Source organism: Ambystoma mexicanum, chromosome 12 (genome assembly GCF_040938575.1).
Source record: "Ambystoma mexicanum isolate Mex_15411 chromosome 12, UKY_AmexF1_1, whole genome shotgun sequence".
Lineage (NCBI taxonomy): Eukaryota > Metazoa > Chordata > Amphibia > Caudata > Ambystomatidae > Ambystoma > Ambystoma mexicanum.
The window spans coordinates 354,400,948-354,420,419 of record NC_090936.1 but is presented as its reverse complement, the minus strand read 5'-3'; the positions used below and the strand labels follow the sequence as shown (position 1 = coordinate 354,420,419).

At 43.3% G+C, this 19,472-nt stretch overlaps 1 protein-coding gene across 9 annotated transcripts in view; it reads left to right on the top strand.

Moving 5' to 3' along the window:
* Nucleotides 1-19,472, top strand: part of ITPR2 (inositol 1,4,5-trisphosphate receptor type 2) — a 4,412,221-nt gene that overhangs the window by 1,077,041 nt on the left and 3,315,708 nt on the right. For all 9 annotated transcript variants that reach the window (XM_069628470.1, XM_069628469.1, XM_069628465.1 and 6 more), the window contains 2 exons: nt 2,010-2,108; nt 2,198-2,281. In XM_069628470.1, coding sequence (XP_069484571.1) covers nt 2,010-2,108; nt 2,198-2,281 — 183 coding nt within the window. The remainder of the gene's footprint in view (nt 1-2,009; nt 2,109-2,197; nt 2,282-19,472) is intronic.

Sequence of the window (19,472 nt, the reverse complement as noted above, 5' to 3'; positions counted from 1 at the left end):
TGACTGTGCCTTAATACCACGGTAGGAACAGAATCGCCCAAATGTTTACACATTTCACAGAAAATGGCCCCTTTGAAACCTGTGATGAAGTGTTTTGCCATGTTTTGTAAGATAAGGATGCGGCCACGAATGGGGCAGAGTACTGCCACATGCGACATGATGTAGGGGCCAGAGGGTAGCATAGGGAAGATCCCCAGGCCAGCTCCCTTACCTCCTCCCCACCACAGGGCATAGCAGGGACTTGTCGCGTGTGGCAAATTGACAGCCTGGCTTTTTTGGGAGACCTAGAGCAACTTCCGAGGCAGCAGGAAGACCTGTGAGTTGGAAAGATCGGCTTATAAGGAACAGCTACCAAGGAGCGCACCTACTCAATGAAAAATGTGCAAGCCCTCTGCCAGAACAAGCCTCTTTGTGAGCATCAAGATTCACGAACAAGAAATCCCACAAAGCATGCACTCTGTTTCATGAGTGTTGCAGTGCACATGTGCAGTAAAATGGCACCTGGCTCTGTTATCGACCCTCACAGGAATAGGCAAGAGCCACTGGACTGGGCTGAGTGACTTCCACTTACTCAAATATAAAAATCCAATGTGACAGCCAATCAGTCAACACATCTTTTAGCAATAGGAGAGGAGAGGGTTCAAGGGGATGGTCCAGGCACCTATAAAACCGGCCAGGTTTGGCAGACCAGGGTGGGAGCTTAAAGAGAGTAGAGGCAAATGAAGAACCATGCTGAACCTGAGAATTGTTTTGGAGGTGGTTGGAGGAGAGGAAGTGACTGTGAGGGTAAGGAGGTCCAAAGTGCCTTGTAGGAGACTAGTGAGGTTGTTTTGGAGGGACAAAGACACAGGAAGTTTGGAGTAGCGAGACCTATGAGGATGGAGGAGAGAGACAGATGGTAGAGAAAAGGGTAACAAGGAGATAGAACACAAGGGGGAGAGAAGGAGAGAAATTAACTATGAGGAGGCGGAGAGAGAGCAGGAAAAGATGGTGAGAACAGGGGGCAGAAACCAAGAAGTAATAGGAGAGGTTTGAGCCGAGACAACCTGGAAGGGGATTGCAAGAATGAAGGAGTGGAGCAAGCTCAATGAGGGGGGAAATAAAGAAAAGGGGATAACCGATTCTCAGCAGAGGACACACGAGAAAGGGGCTGTGCACCAGAAAAGCCTTTTATATGGTGGATCTGGTGGAGAAGGGAGGAGGTACGGGCATGTAGCAGACACCAAGAGGGCATAGGACTTCTGAGCCAGGTGAAATTGAGTTGTGAAAACAGGCGAATTAAGACGGCCCAAGGAATGAGTGTAATGGGGCACAAGAAGGGCAGTCAGAAGAGGGAGTTGGGTGTTAGTCTGAGTCACTGAGTCAGACCTAGTGGTCCATCCCTCCAAGCCCCCTTCTACCTGGCTAAAGACCATGCAGAGACTGTGGGGACTAAACATGGTGTCACTATATATCTTGCCAGTTATTGCCCAGATCTGGACATCAGCAGTTTGCGACCCGTGGTCAAAGGCTCAGCAGAGAAAATGAAGAAGGACAGAATGACACCCATCAGGCTGTGAAAAGAAATGTTGAGGGCCCTTAAAGCCCCTTTTACTGTGAGTGACTATCACCCCCTCCTGTGTTCTACTGGGAAGGTGAATCTGAGCTTTGAGCGTTCCATCCGGTTATGTTTGTCCCTTGGGTCTCTTCGGCTGAAGGGGAAGCTACATTTGTGTTACTTCAGACCAAGACCTGTTGAGACTGTTATGTTCTTCTGTGTGTCTCATTGATCCCTACTCAACTTTGTGAAAGCTAGAACCACATTTTAATTTGGCGTTATGAGCAAAACTAAGCTCCCCGATCCATACATGTTTTCTATCCTGATTGCTACTTCATCAACAATGCACTGTCAACATAATGCTTAGAGCTTGTTCTTTTAGTAGGCAGAAGGGCTGCCAGCATTTTAGTTGAGAGACTGTAGTTTATGTTTTCCATAATCATATGAATTGTGGTTTCTTTTTGACCTACAGGTGGTAGTGGGAGACAAGGTGGTGTTAATGCCAGTCAATGCTGGGCAGCCTCTTCATGCTAGTAACCTACAACTTTTGGATAATCCTGGCTGCAAAGAGGTAAGTCATTCAATGGAGAATGGAATTAGGAAACCAGTAAAGTCACCTCTTTGTCCTCATACAAATAACAAGTGTGTTCTCTTGAACAGGTGAATGCTGTGAATTGTAACACGAGCTGGAAAGTGACCCTGTTCATGAAATACAGTGATTATCGAGAAGATGTTCTTAAAGGCGTAAGTTCACCATCGTTTAGTTCTGTTAAGAGAGTGCATTGGAACACACATCAGTGTCACAATTGCCCACAATAACACACCAAATCCCAAAGACAGTTCAAGAATTTTTATGGATATGATGAAACGGGTGCTAAGTGCTATCCCTCTCTCTTTTGTAGAGATGCCCAGATCCACGCTAACCAAGGTGTCCCTGCACCCCAGTTTAGTATTTACTGACTAGTAAATCCCTATCAGTAAGTTTATCTGGAAGATTAGTGGTATCCCTATAGAGGTTGTTCCAGGTTATAGTTATCTGGGGGTCCCAAACAACCATAGATTAAACATGGACGTTTTACATAGATATGTGGAAACAAAAATGTTAGAGAGTGAGGGTCATAAAGATGTTTATCATAGGTGGTTATTCAATAGCTGGTTTCATAAAATTATATAATAGCTGCATTATTCCCAGATTATAATATGGCTCGGAAGCTTTTTAAGATTGTGAAATAGCATGGCTATCGAATTTAGAAGGGACCATTTTGAGGTATTTTTTACATTTACCAAATTGTGTTCCATATTTTGTGAACTTGGCCTCCGGTTGCTTTTGACCCGGTGGTCCATCAAGCAAGGTGTATTTTATATAAAATATCTTGATATGAATAATGAGATGGACTCATTATTAATGAGTTTTTCAAATATGGCTAAGGGTTAGTTGAAGAAGACAGATGTTTTTAAAAAGTGAGAAAATGAAGTTCTTTGTTTTTTTCGATAATCGATTTTGAACTGGATCTTTCTTTTAGTTGAACTTTTGTGGTCGGTCGATTGAAATATAAAGCCGATCTTTGGGATAGATGCCATTTAACATCTCAATTAGCAACAACAAAAGACATTTGCTTTTTATGTGCTCCAAGGATTTGGTTTTTTGAAACCATGTGAATACTTAATTAGTAGCAAGAACAAAAAGGTCACTGATATCTTACTATGTTTACGATTAAATCATTTGCATACTATGCCAGTTATAGGCGCTTGGCATGGCATTCCTTATGAGCTAAGAGTTTGTTGCCTGTGCAAGAGAGATGTTGAGACGATTGGACATGTTTTAACGGACTGTCAAAAAGGATTATCTTTCTATCTGAGGAGCTATAATATGTTTGTACATAGATTATTGGATATTGCCTCTGATCAGTTTTGGAGCACAATATATTCTGGGTCCCCTTTAGTAATATCGACCAATGCTTATTATGTTTGGAAATAATTCTTAAGAAAATGAATTAAGATTTTTTAGGATGTTTAGTTGGGTTGGAATAGTTATTTGTATTTTCTTGTGATACTGTGTTATAATTGTGATATTGTTTTGAACAATGTTTTAAGAGTCATGTATTGTTTTACATATTGTGTTTCCTTCTTGTAGGTGTCTAAGACACTCTAGCCCCACTCAGTCTTTTGCCTCACACACCTTGGTCCTTCCTCCATCTGGTCTCTTGTTCTCGTTCTGCCACTTCCTCCTCCTCTGACCTCACCTGAACAAACCCAAACCTTGTTTCCTATCCTTCCTTATATCCTGCCCCTTATGCCCCCATTGGCTCTTCCCTTCGGGCACACCTTGCCTGCTATTCCCAGCCTTACAGGTGTTCCAAACAGTGCAGTTCATAAAAAGGGGTCTAAGCCTTGCCCCCTTTTCTTATGCAGGTCTGCCACGGATCGGCAAGAGCGGCCCACTCCAACAGCAATTCCAGTTTGTGTAATGTCCTGCCAGCATAGTTCAGAGTCCATCATTGCATGAGCCGAGCCCTGCAGCCTTGCCCTAAGTATGAAATATCTCAAAATGGACTGGAGTGCTGCATGGGTATAAATGCTACGCAAGTTGCTTCACAGGCTTGCGTTGATGAGGGTCACGTAGTTTGGAGGTTTCTTAGGTTGTCTGATCCCTCTCCTGCAACATGTTGGTTTCTTTAGTGCTGTGCTGGTAGTGGTAGTTTTTCTACAAGAAACAGAGAAGTCTTGGCCAATAACATGTGAGGCAGGTCATTAGCAGTGGTACTGCCCACACAGATAGGCCCTTAAAGAGGTGACAGGAAATGGGGCCTTCCACCTGTCACCTTCCTCCTCTAGGTTAGCTCTGGATTCCCTGCTAATATGTTTTACTCTCGGTTTAGAAGGGTCCCCATCCTCTCTTGACAGACTACTGACCCTGTCACATCAGCCATTTTTTAAACAGTTTAGTCTATTGGTCTTCAGACACAATATCACCATACCAAATTGTTTTGGAAGTGCAAAAGAAAGAGGTAGCATGTTGAATGCTCTTGCAACCTCTATCCCTTGTAATCCAATGGCTTTGGTGTGGAAATTCCTGGCAGCAGAATTGCAGCATTTCATTGAAATATGTTATCTTTCACCATGTATACAACCACCTACAATATATTAAATGGGACACAGATTAGGATTAAGTGAATATGCATTTCAAACTGAAATGTTTAGCGCTCTTACCCTAGGAGGTTGACGCTTGTCACTTTCACTGGTTTCTTTCTACCTATAATAAGTAATTGATTTAATGTTTGAAATTGTCAATTAGCCCGAATATCTCCACACAGCAGGACATTTATGAAACAAAGGCACAAGCAATTAATGTAACATTACCCCCATATATTTTCTGGACTTGTCTATTTCTGACGAACGCTAAACAGAATCTTTCTACAGTTTTTTTGATGACCTGCGGAGGATTAATTATGTATGACGCACTAGTCAAAAACTGAGGTGCAATTAGCAGGAAGTCACCATTAGTGCAGTCATATAGCCCCGTTACCACTCCACGGCCCTCCCATGATTTCTCATGTGGGCATAGTCAGGACAGGGTGATTTTTGTTTATTTTATTTCTGTAGCAACTACACTTAAGCGCTTTGCAATAATTAATGAGTTGGTACATTTTAAGAAGTGATGCCAATATTCCAACACAGGGCAGAAAAGAACAAAGAAACCGAAATAGGAAGAAAATGTATTGATGGTCCAGAATAATAAAGTGTGATAGTCCTGCAAATCAGCATGCTGCTGGACAAAATGAAGCCATCCCAACCCAGGCACAGCATAGTGAGAGGCAAAGTCTAAAAATGTAACACAAAATGCAGCATGCCGAAAAGGTAGCAGTCCACTTCAAAGGCACCCTTCCAAACACACAAAATGAGATGGAATACCAGTGCCACAGTCGCTCCAAATATCCTGGTTTGCTGGTGAGCGCACAAATTGACACAACTGGCACAGTTGTTGGAAAATAAATGATCACAGGTTTGATAAAAGTTACAAATAAAAATAATAATTTCACAGGATGCCTCACAGGCGTGCACAGAATTATGTGTTTATAGCGTGCAAGTTAGCCACCTCAAGTGTCTTCAGTTGGTCTTTAGCTAGGAAACAATGATCTTGGCAGCGGCACATGTGATACTTCTCTAGAATCCCGGCTTTCCTGGCAATGCCATAAACCAAAGTTGATTAAAAAGGGGATCAACCTGCAAGCACACCATGCTGCTTCACTTACGTCTTGCCTGTCTGCTCCCCCTTACTTTGCATGTCTCTGAGATGAAAGGTGGGCCAAATGCCCCTTAATGCCTCTGCCTCACAAAAGACGAATGCCATTCATATAGCCTCCGGGACCTAAATAGCTCAGGCTGACCGGATGACTATTTGTAAATACCATGGGCTTGATCCCCCTCCACATACAAGCCCCTCCTGGTCATCCATTTTAATTGGGACTGGAAGGGGAAGTTGGGCTTAAGGAAGGGGGATCGCCTGCCAACCTCCTAAGACCATTCAGTTCAGGGGGGTTTGAATAAGGACAGTGCCCTCTGAAACGCGGCGTGCAGCCCCAAGGCTCTGCTTAATAGCCAACCCACTATACCACATAAGTGGACACAGGTTTATTGACATAGGTGCAGTTACACAACACATAAACTCAAAGGTTGCCTTCTAAGAGGACACTGAATAACTGTTTACAGTTTGCAAGTCAGCCCCCTTCTACTGCTCAGTCGCTCTATCTGGCTTCCATCTGGGAGCTGCTTCTGCGGGGGACCCCTGGTCTTTCTCTGGTGTTGTCAGTGCCAACTCAGTACTTCTTTAGCATCCTGGCTCTTTTGTTGATGCCCTAAATCAGATTTTGTTAAAAACGGAGTCACCCTGCAAGTACTACAAAATGTGTAGCGGTCTGCCGCTGTTAGATGGGGTACTCACACTAGGATACCAATCAAAGCCCTTCCTTTAATGATATCCAACATCTTCTAGTGCATTGTGCAGGCATAGGAAGAACAGTTCCACCCACACTTCAGGTAAATGAACCCTGACAGGACGAAAATAGGAAGGCTATCCTCGATGTATTACACTGTGCCTTTCAAAGCTAGTCTTCTTCGCATCACACATTTTTCCGTGGTCACATTTATTCAATGTCTGGACCTCTACATTGCATGCCAACCTTAAACCAAGCTACACAGGCCTGGCTCTTACATTTGACAATATTTTGTGTCACCCTTTCAGCTTGCTTCCACAGCTTTCAATCTGTCTCATCACTGACTGTCAAGTTGTGCCATGTGTGTTAAGGTCAGGACATTGGTCCCCAAGTGAATTAACACTGTCTCCTAGCCTCTCAATTCCCTTGCTAAAAGCCCATCTAGGCTCGTCGACTACACTCCTTTCACTCCTTTCCATGTCACCCTTTGTGTTTGCGACCCACTCCTCTTTTTTCATCTGCATTGCTACTGTCTCCCCTCCTTGCCAATGAGTGGCTCATGACTCAAACCAATTCCGTTTCCGCTATGCACACTATACACCTGGCATAAAGCACAAACTACACATTTGCACTACTTCTTTATCCACCACTTTTTTGGTTGCGCATCCTGCCCACTCATGGTCTGGTGTACAATGTGTACTTATTCTACGCCCTGTGAACCAGTCTTTTTACGGAATCTGGCTAGAAACCTTCTCTAAACATTCTGGAGGCTGCACCTTCCTGAAAACAATGGGGTAGAAGCCCTTGCACCACAAACTGTCCTCCATACTGTTACTCTTAAGACTGCCTTAATTCTGGAAACTAGTGAGAGGCGTAGAACCCTGGTGCACCGTAGAAAGACGCTCATTGGTGGCCTTAGACTCAAATGATCACTTACCACTACCACTAGAAAATAAGTGTCCTTGGGGGTCATTACGACCCTGGCGTTAAGGGTTTAACGGCGCCATAGAAGGTGTTGGCGCCGTTAAACCCTTAATGCCTGATTACGAGGTCCCTTTGCGGGACCCGACCTTAACGGCTGGTTTTACCAGCCGTTAAAGTAGGGTGCCGCAAAGGGACCTCGGTGCTAATTACGGTACCGCAATTTGCGGTACCGTACTTGGCGCCTTCCCCAGTCCTATTGAGACCTATGGGGCGAAAATGGAAATGGGGAAGGGCCATGGAGAAATGGGGAAATACCGCCCCGCCAACCTTGGAATGGGGCGGTATTTCCCCTTTTTTCCATGGCTGACTCGTTACAACACCGGCACCAACCATGGTGCTAATAGCGCCATGGTTTAGCGCCGGGGTTGTAATGAGGGCCCTTGTCTCCCTAATTTCCGTGCCATGCCACATTCATTTGATTTGTTTCAGAGAACCAAATCCTTATCAGCAGCTCTCCTTGTCACCTCGATGTCGCTCTACCAGTGTCTCCTTCCAGTTATTTTCTTACATGCATGGCGCTGAAGAAAGCTGACATAGCGTCTACCCTGAAAAGCAGTTCCTCATATTCTGCATTACATGCTGCATCACACTAATTTATCATGCCCTTTTGAAGGCTGTAAAAACCAAGGCTGGCCTTTTCAACTTTTTTATTTCACTCTAGCCTGTCCCAAACTTTCAAGGTCATTCTGATGTGCAAACTTTGAGTAGGGTTGTCTATCCCCAAAGTTGTGTAATAGTGAGTGCCTGCAGATGGGTGCCCATCTACTCAAGATGTGGATTTGCCTCTACGACTGGCCACAAGGGGTGTTCTATTTCCCTTTATTTGTTTTGGTTTCGAAAAACCTTTACAAAATTCATTTTCGTTACATAGTTACAAAAAGAACGTAATAACATTGTCAGAAAGCTCAATTAATCCTCATGTATATTACATAGTAAAACCTATACCAAAATCATACAGTTAATTTTTATAACAAAAATTCAGGAAGTCACCTAATCAAAATCCAAATTCATCCTCAAAACTCTTACATGGTAAAAAGAAAACCAAACATAAATAAGAAAAATTTAACAAATTGAAAATTATCTATGAAATTTAAAACAGAGCACAAATATTTCTCAGAAATGTTGCAACCCTGATATTCAAATTGCCTTTACTGTTATGTAGCATTTTATACCAAATTAATTCTCTATCCTCTTCCGCAGTGTTATGAACATATTGAGCAAAATATAGGAGTCTTTTTTTCCCTCAGCGCCAAGCATACCAAAAGTATATGTTTCAGGTCCTCAACCATACCTTCTATGCAACAAAACCTACACCACGGCCATGGTAGTTGAACAGTTGATCTGATTGAAATTATTTGGTTAGTAGGCAATACGTTGAATCTAAAACGCATAAAATCATTTCGGATTGTTTTATTTGGGTACTTGATTAAGTAACTTTCCATCCCTGGGAGCCATTTATCTATAGCACACACTTGTTGATACAGTTTTGTGTTCAGTATCGCATTTTTTGTATACATCCAATTGAAACCCAAAACACTTTCTTTCACCCTTCCAGGGTTGTTCCTAAGAGAGGTAACTGAGATACCCATTAGCTTCAGACTTTTTAAAATTTCTTCATTCAATTCCACTATGAATGGATTACCTGTATCCTGACCTGCATAAGAATACAAAGTGATGGTCTCTAAAGAATTGCATTTCCTCCATAACATCATTCTTTTCCAGGTCACCAACGCCTGGAGCGAATTTAGACCCATTTCATACTTGATTAGATGATACGGAATACATTTCGGTAACTAGTACATTACAGATTTCCAAATGTAACTTTCTATCCAAGACCACTCTCCTTCACAACTTGAGGGTTGAAATTCTGCCCCATATATTAAACGGGGAATTACTTTTTTCGTGTAGTATTCTCTCAGAGGGGTCATTGAAAATTTCCCAAATTTGGCATCTAAGGCACGCATTTGAGAAATAGCAATGTAGGCCTTGAGTTTTTGTTGTGTCCTGAGTAGGGGTCTAGAGTGTGCACCTGCTATTGTAAAACCCAGGTATTTAAATTCCGATTTTGCTTTGAGTCTGATGTTCCCAGATACCCATGATAGCATATTTGATTTCTTATTCTTCCTACCTAGGCGAACTATCACTGTTTTGTCCGGATTAATCTTTAGTGCTATTGAGGTAATGAAGCCCTCAAAGGCTCTAAGCATACGTTGGAGTCCCACCTTGGTGATGTTGATAAGGAGAAAATCGTCCGCGTATGCTAGCCAGGAATTCGTGTATTCAAGAGTCTAGGTGGTACTAGGCCCCTATTTAATAAAGCCAGGTTTGCGCCACTAACATATAGGTTGAAGATTGCGGGGGCCAATCTACAACCTTGGCGCAATCCATTATGAATGGTAAATTGATCCGAAAGGGTACCCGCTGAATCCAATCTAACTTTCACATCCGTCTGAGAGTAGATTGCCCTTACTATATCTAACAAGATTGCCGGCATGTTTAACGTTCTTAGTCTTGTCCACAGAATATTCCTATCCACCAGATCGAAAGCGGAACTCAGGTCCATTGAAGCAACAAAGACCGAGGTATCTGCCTTTTTCATTACTTCTGCTCTCAAACAGTGCAAGATCAGCCCCCCACATTCCGTACCCATGTTTTTCCTAAAGCCGAAATGTCTGATATCCAAAATCTGTTTATCATCTATCCATTTCTGGATGTCTCTTAGAACAAGTGAAGAGAACAATTTGGATTCCGGGTCGGCAATGGCTATTGGCCTGTAGCTCATGGGACATAATCGGGAGCCCTTTTTGAATATAGGTATAATAATAGATACCCTCCAAGACAATGGGAAAGACTTGGTGGATAGTATGTTGGAAAACAAAGTGGAAAGTATTTTTGCCCACAATTCGGGATCAGACTTAAGGATTTTATTGAACAAGTTATTAGGGCCCGGTGCCCCAGAATTTTTAGATTTCACAATTGAGTTTTTTATGTCCCATGTGGTAAAGTTCAAGAGCCAATTTGGTTCATGTTTCCATGAAACTCCGGCCCCATCATTATTCAGACGGTACATATTGGAAAAATGACCCTGCCACATTGATTCATTAATGGGATTCAAAAGTAACTCTTTCTGGGGTTTGTCCCAATTATTAATTAGATGCCAGAAGTTTCTTGAATTAGCGCCCCTTAGGGAAATCAACATTTTTCCCCCTCAATCTGACCTCTGTTTATTCTGTGTTGTATGGACCAATTTTTGTAACTTTGTTTGGTTTTTTTAATCATATCCACCATATTTGATAAGGTAAATCCCGATTTCTTGATCAATCTGATCTCTTTCCTCATATTCCGCTTTTTATCTCTGATTTCCATATCAAAATTATGGGATCTATCTTTCCTAGGTAAGTTATCCCTAATAGTAGTATCGTCCAGTTTTGCCAAAGAGCTACAGATATATTCTGTAAAATTACTAGCTGAATAGGTCTTTTTCCTCTGCTGTTCTGAAAAGTTCTCAAGATCTGCCACCATGGAAGCGGTACATTGACTACTTTTTTTCCCCGTCCATGAAATTCGGTTCCCTGTATGATTGACATTTAGATTATAATTAAACACAGTTTTTGGCTCAATGGGTACAGTAATACATATTTCCAAAGACAAGATACAATGATCACTAAAGGTGGTCTCAATGATGTCGAGTTTCCCTAAACGATTGAACAAGTCCCCTGAGCATATGATGTAATCAATTATCGAATGACATCCTCTAGCTTTCCAGGTAGGAAGAAGATTTACCAAAATTTCCAAGCCCCACATCTCTGCGAAATGGGACCACATTCTCCCCCTGCAAATTGAGTTATCACCGGTTTGGGATAGTTCCCCCAAATTACTAATCAGAACATCCACTGCATTGAGGTCACCTGCGATCAATATCTGGCCCCCTGTGTTTATTGACAACCAGTTCTGCAATAAAGACCCTAAATTACATAGTTCCAACCATAATTGCCTTTCCGAGAGTTCAGCCGGATTCCAATATATATTGACTAGCAGAAAGGGAGTGTCCCTATTATTGAACAGCAGTGAGAAGCCCACAGCCAAAAAATGATAAGCAAATGCCCATCCTCCCATGTTTTTGGGATTCAAATGGTTTTTTGCTGCAACTAGGAGGCCTCCTTTGGGACGACCTCTGACTCCCCCTTGTGCACATAGAGAACATACCGCGAAACCCTCCCAACATAAGGGGACCTTTGACCAAGTTTCTTGAATGAAGAGTAGATCATATTGTGCCAATTCCCCCATTAAGGGCAAATTATGTAGGAGATTAACTGAACCTCTCGAGTTCCAGGTTAACAATTTCAGTGTACCATTTACCTTTACTGAAGTGGCTTCCCTAATTTTTTTAGGCTGTCAGTGGACTCTCTCAAGGTCAAGGCGAGCCATGTCCAGTCCTGTTTCTCCTCATTTTCCCTCTCCTCACCCCTTACCCCTTCCTCCTTATTGGAAAGATCTTCCTTCTGCAATCTGCCGGTATTTCGTGATGTCACTGTTGGATGGGATTGAGTCTTAACGTATTCAAAGATATTGAAGCCCCTACGATAAAGTTCTTCAGCTTCTTTCATCATAAGGTTTCTGACCAGTGGGGAAGGTATCACTAGACGGACATAATCCAGCCTCTGCCTGTGTATATAATCAACCAGATATATGTCAGTTGATTCAATCAGACTTAAGTTTGGAATCTGACCCAATAGAGACAAAATGTAGGGTCGATTGAGGGAGATGTTATTCTGGTCTAAGAATAGGGTTGTCAGAACTAGGCCTGCTGGATCCATTCTCACCAGGTCTTTTTGGTCTAGTATCTGAAATGGCTGGAACTGGTCCTTCTCATTCATCTCCTTTTCACTTCCATAAACCTCTCCCCTCCTTCCTGAGCAGTATTCTTCATATGTACCCTCCCTCATGTTACTCTGTCGCAGTTCAATCCCACTTTTGGGACCCTCCTGCTGCTGTTTATCCCTTAACACTCTGAGGATGTTTTGGTATAGGGCCTCATCATTGAAATCCTCATGATTTTCCCTTATGATTTCTGGTTATCCTGCTGAAACAAATTTCCCCTCTGTACCCCACCATTACCTTCAGGGTTCAGTTCACACAGGTTGTCATTAGGGTAACCATTCATTTTCATTTGTTCCATAGGGTTCCCGGACCCGACATTGGCCCCCGTCCCCAGATGTGACCATATTTGCCTGACCGGAGCAGAGAGTTCACTATTGGCAATCGAACCCACTCTGTATACCTCCCTATCCACTCCCTGGTCTTGACTACAAGAATTTGTTTTACCCATGGTCAAATTCGAATTAGTTTTGAGTTTGTTTCCCTGGGGAATTTTCCAGTCCCTACTACCCAAGCCCTTATTATCTGCAATGGGAATCATATTCCTTAAAGGGCTCTTATCAGTGAGTATTTCATTGGTCCCCTTTGTGTTACTTTTAGTCATGGGTCTGTCCCTTCGTATAGAATGGTTTAACTCTTTAGCCTTTGCAGGCCTCCCTATATCAGCCGTAAATTCCTGCGGAGGGGCCGCATTAAAGATTTCATATACATCATCCCTTTGGTTTTTGTTTTTCATTACTTCACATAGTTGTTTTTCCCCTTCTACGTATACACTTTGAGTAGCTTGATCCTTCACCTTATTGGCAGTCCAACCGTCCTCCTTTAATAAGGTTTTGTTCTGCTGTTGTGTGTTTACTCTAGGTGGAGATTCCTCATTCTCTTCCCCCTGGTTAACATTTCTCAAAAATGTTCTAGATGTTTTGCCTATTCCTCTATTTTTATTAATATTTTTCTTTTTTTGTTTTGCCATTTTTTTTACCTGTCTTTTAGACAATTTAAATTCTGTCATCGGATCCTCTGGCCCATTTGTCCTAGTTCTTACATCTTGACAACTTAGGTCAGTATCGTCCAACAAAGTATTGACCCCCACCCCTACTGAGGCTCCTGTTCTTGTGAGGCATCTACCAGAATTATCTCTTCAGTGAGAGGAGCCTTAGTAAGATCCACCGGCCTGACCTCCCCTTCCCACTCCTTTTTTTTCTTCAAAGACTTTAACAATGCGTCTGATAGTATATCTGGTAACGCTCTAAAATCAGAGGTTATATTGGTCAGAAACTCTGTTTGCTTACGTAATTCAGACACGATAAGGCGATTAAAAATTGTCATCATTACTGTAAATTCTGAGGGAGAAGAATCTGGACTGGTCTTTGTGGAATTCTCCTTTCCGAATGTAGTGCCATTGGAGAAATCTAACAGCTTATCATAATTCAGATTGTCCTGTACATCATTGTCATTCAATTTGTGTGTATTGTCATACTCATTATTTGTATTAATTACCATCCCATTAGGCTGAACAGTGTTCACTATTTCATCGTCACCAAACAGCGGTTGAGAATGATCAATACTGTCCTCACTCTGTTTCTCGAGAAGAGATCGTTCTTGAGCATATTTTAGAAATTCGACCTCTTGCGAGGGATCAATATTGACCTCTGTCTGTTTTTCCAACTGAGAACATTGTTGTGCACATTGAAGTAATTCTACCTCCTCCTCGTTGGCCTCCGGCAGCGGTAAAGCTGCTGCGCGAGCCAAGCTCGCCCTTCTAGTGCTTACCGCAATAAAGAAATCTGCATCTTTGCGGAGCGGAAGTTTGACTTTCCCCATTTCTCGCTTACTGCAGATTATACCAGGCAGAAATACACCATATACTGTTATAAGCACAGTCACACCCCGTGAAGCAGCACACACTGGCCTTTTGTCAAGAATATATTAGACAAAGTTACCTCTTACGCCCTCCACCCGCCGCCAGCCGAACAGCCCAACAGCCGCACTTCCAAGCACTTCCGGAAGTGGCAGTGGGCAGGTAGGCGGGCAATGGGCAGGTCCTATGGGCGTGGCTAGAAGCAAGGAGAAACCAGAATGAGTAACTCTCCCCAACTGGCGAGACCCGCGGTAGACCGGCTGTCAAAGTTAGAAAAGAGAGGGAGTAGGGAGCATAAATACCCTCAAGTTAACAGTTAGCGTCCCCAGTGTAGCGTGTTTCGTGCATTGACGAGAAGGCTGAGCTTCCTCTTGCCGACGACGCCTGCCGAAAATAAGTCAGCTTCCAATTCCAGTTCCATCAGCAAAAGCAGCCCAACAGCTGCACTTCCAAGCACTTCCGAATGCGCGAGCGAGATGCACGTGCACCTGTGCTTTTAAGGAAGTGCCAGTGGCTGTGGGCAGGTAGGCGGGCAATGGGCAGGTCCTATGGGTGTGGCCTCAAGTTCACAGTTAGCGTCCCCAGTGTAGCACATTTCGCGCGTTGACGAGAAGGCTGAGCTTCCTCTTGCCGACGACGCCTGCCGAAAATAAGTCAGCTTCCAATTCCAGTTCCAGCAGCAAAAGCAGCCCAACAGCCACACTTCCAAGTACTTCCAGATGCGCGCCTAGAAGTGTAGAACACAAAGGGTGTTGCTAGGTCTGGAAAAGATCCCGGGCTACGCTAATGTCGGGACTGTCGGGACTCGAGCTAGCTAGCCTTTTGGTTGTTTCCCCTGAGAATCTATCCGGGGCTACAACCAAAAGACCCGGGACAATAGCCCCTCAGCTCCCCTTACCCCCACTCACAATGTCTCTGCTGGCCACATAACAAATGGCTCACCAGTAGAGTTTCGCTTGTTCCCACACCCACTTTAGTAAAGTACCTCTGGCATGTCTGGCACAAATTATTGTTTATATGTGAAATAAAATGCAAAAGCAGTGTTGTTGCTTCTATTAATACGCCAGAGTCGGCAAGCAGTGCCCAAACTGTACTAAATCCTCTTTCCTGTAGAAAAAAAGAGGAGGCAGATTTTGAAGTGCACCCACCTCCACAACTGAAATGTTACACAGGAGAGGAGCCTGAAAGTAGATAGGACTCCTCCTGCCCGGCTCTGGATTTTCGACGGATGTTTAACTCCTGCAGGAGAATTTCTTGAAACAGTATACCATCTGAGGGCTAATTACATCAACAAAATATAGAGCTGTGAGAATTTAGTGATAAACTGCACAAGGTGGCAAATTAAAATATAGATGGTTTAACTGTCTGAGGCCTAACCAGTGTGGATAAACATACTTGTATACGAAATATGAACTAGAGCCATGTAATGGGGTGGTCTGTCTTTTGGAGCCTACGAGTACCAAAAGATTGTCTATCCACTATTCCTGTTACACTTCGATGCAGAGGAGTTATAGCTGAAGATGTTAGACATGCTGGTGTTTGGTGGCAGCTGCACAGTAGAGCGGCTGGATTGCAGGCCATGGAGCATGGCCTTGTAGAGGGTAGTGGAGCAGCAGAGGTAGTCCTTTGTGGCAACTGGTAATGAAAGACTACCGTTTATTAGCACCTAGGGCGGGTTTGGCATCCAATAAGGTTCCTCCTAACCCAGGATGAATCTGACAATCATAGCTCAGATTTGACACAAGCTGTGTGCTGCACACACCAGCCGGCCATCTTCCCATCCACCCCTCATTTTCCCCAGTGCCCTCGACATCTCCTTTCTGCATCCACCCACCCACTTATCTGTCAATTTCCCAGGGCTATTGCGCCGCTCCTCCGCATCCCCAATCCACCATGGAAATGGAAGATGGGCTCCAACTGACCCCCCCCTCTCCCCCCACCAATGCCATTTTCGAGCTGCCATGGTTGGGTGAGCATGTGTTTCAACAAACAAGTTGTGTGTTTGCTATGACCTGTTTTTGTACACAAATAAATTGCTGTCAGTACCCTGGTCTTTGAACCTGTAGTGCTAATAGCAATAATTATTGAGACTGCGTACTTCACGTTATCGGGCCACGTAATTGCTATATTGAAAGAAAACTGATTGGTACTGGATTGCTGGGAACATTGGGAAGAACGGCATATTATGAGGAGCCGTGCTGCAGAATGAAGTAGGTTTTATTATAAGGACTGCAGAGATTGAGTAGACTGCTACAAACTCAGTAGCCTTCTCAAACCGCCACAATCGCACAAGCCCAGCGTTCCTAGGCGCACGAGTCTTGAGACAAGAACAGAACACAACACATCGTCCTCCCACCAATTTCCAACAGAGGCACGGGGAAGACACATCAGACGAACAACTGAGGGCAGGGATAATAAATGAAGCAAAGATGGACAGAAACAAAGGCAATAACCCACAAAGGAAATTACAACTGAAATGTAAAGCAAACTGGTTAACTTTTTACAACACAACTGAGATGCAATGCAACAATGCAAACTGATACTGAGATGCAAAGCAAGCAGCTTTACAAACTGAGATTTACGTTTTCAGGGGTCTTCTTCACTCTACCACTCACCCGGTGCCTGAACACAATCGGCTTGGTACCAATGGGCTCGGTACCACCAAACTTCTCAATCTCAGCACCACTTGTGCCTGGACCAGCAAGCCCTTGGAAAGGCGCCAACCTTCCTTTTGACCACACCTCACCACCTTCCAGCAGAACCACTCCATTCCTCACCTCGGTGATAATTTTCAGACCCAGGGATTTTCTTTCAAGACACTTGAGACCATTATTGGGGTTCTTTATAAGGACCATATCTTCAACCGCCAGTCTTGTGACTACACCATATTGACCTCATCAAAAACTGCATTATAATGTCTCTGACATTCGTGCATCACTCTCATTATTGTCTCCTGATCCACCCTTACAGCACCCGCAATCCCCATCCAACCATCACACAATTTGCTGCCAGGCTCACGGCCCTTCAATGACACAAAAGGGGAAACCCTTGTGACGAAATGTGGGATGGTGCAGTAACACAATTACAAAAAATTGACCCTTTCAACAAAGCATTGTGTAAGTGTGGCTCAGAAGTCTGAGTCTATGATCAGGTTGATTAAATGATCAATCTAAATTTCTGTGCCTATGTATACCCCTTAAGTGCTGGGTACTCCTATTTACATGGACAAAACGTCATGGCTCAGAAAGATAATCATTCCAAAAATATACTTTATTCACATAATGATTTTAAAAAATGCAAAAAATGACCTTGTTATGCAGTAAAGTGACTTGTGCACCCCTTTTAAAGTGACTTGTGTAATAACAAACACTTATATAATTATAAATCAATATTATTTAAGAAAGTGTGCTAAACTGCTTAATGCTAACCAATTATGAGAAGTTAGATTCTGACACTATGGGTATCTGTGTCACACTACCATAGAATACGTCTTTTAATAACCATGCTACTAGTATGTGGCACACATTACCACCTAGTGGTTTAGTAAAGCAGTTGCTCAAGATGCAACTAGTTTATGCCCAAAATGTTTCATCCCACTTCATGTCTTGATATAATTAGGGGGACTTCTTCAGGGGTAGTGTCATATGAGGACTGGATTAGCTTTTGCGTAAAAACTCTGGTACAGTAGATCTTCATTGGCTTCAAGATTCATTTACAGGGATAACATTTCTTTGGTCACACTGTAATTTTCAACATCTGCATCATAATGCAAGAAACAGCACAGATTAGTGCTGTTTGTAAACCTTTATTTTGGCATTCCTCAGAAAATGAATAAACATGAGAGAATGCTTACCACCTCTTCATATGTGGTCGATTAATATGGATCGAGCGCCAATCGAATAGGTGATTGCTGTAGACAAAACATAAGTATTTCCTTACTCCAAACTGGTTATCGCCGCATTTGTTTATCTATCTATATTAATTAAAATAATATTTTATGGTTTTGTGGCTTGGTGAAGCGTTGTTCCTTATATAATTCCACATTGTTTCACCAGTCTGCACCACATTTTGCATAGTCACCTGTTAGGACCCTCCGGACATTACTGGGTACATGGCATTTGGACACTCCACCCCTTTCCCCGGATTTTAGCACCTTCACAAATGAAACAAATGCCTGAAATCGGCGAAACATCAATGTGGTTGTAGAAGGACCGGACGAGGAACACAATTCGAGAAACCACATTTCACGGCCCCTAGGGTACACTGTTTCTGAGATATTTGCACCGCAACAAACTGCACCACGCCAGGGTGAAGCAACAGCTGGGAAGAGAGTAGAGAAGGTCCCAGTATGCAGCAACACACCAACTCTCACCTCCTCCCAACATCTGCTCTGCGGTATGTCAGCCAGCCACACATGCCCATTCTCAGTGCAATTTACTTCAGGGTGCAAAGCACATCAAGCGATAAGCGAATTGCAAAAGCGACCTATAGGATCATTGATTTTCAACAATTGATGAGTGTTGTCATGTCTGTCTACAGAACCCGTTCCGAGAACGGCTACTTTTTGCTAGTGTATTATAAACCTTTTTGTCTTATTAAGCACTACACCCATGATTAACCCCACTGGCACAAGCATTTACTTAAGCAGTAGTCTTGTATATGTGGCAGGGTGTGAGGTTTAGAGTGGAGGAACTTCAGTCTATGTATCAATTAATTGAGAAACACTCTGTATAGGTGGGAGAGAAAAAGATAAACGCAAGCACTTGTTAGTGCGTGTTCTTGTTAAAAGAATGTTTTACTTGAAACCAGCGAGTGGAAACAGATGTCATTATACGCTAAGACATGGTCTCATGATCGTGGAACGGAACTGTTATGGAGGGAGGCTTTCTAGCTCCGTATGGGAATGCTCGCAGCATATGGCGTGGTGAAACACCTGAAAATGTACACAACATGCAGGGCTTCCAGATTATTACGTTTGCACGCTCATGTGAAGAAATGAAATGAACAATGCGTGATACAGGGAACCACTACTCTGGGGCTTAACTCGCCTTCTAAACGTAGTCTACCGGTTACTGGGATCACATTAATCCTCACTCGGGTGTAACGCCCTGCTTGAATGGCATTCAAGCAGTTTGGCACCGCGCGACTGGGAAGACACGGAGCAGGCAAACTTACTGATCAAGCTGTGCTCCCACACACCAAGGGCCGATGATTTGTCTGCTCTGAAGAAAGGCTTCGGTTTTGTACCGACCACCCCTTATGACAAATTTAAACTAAGGTC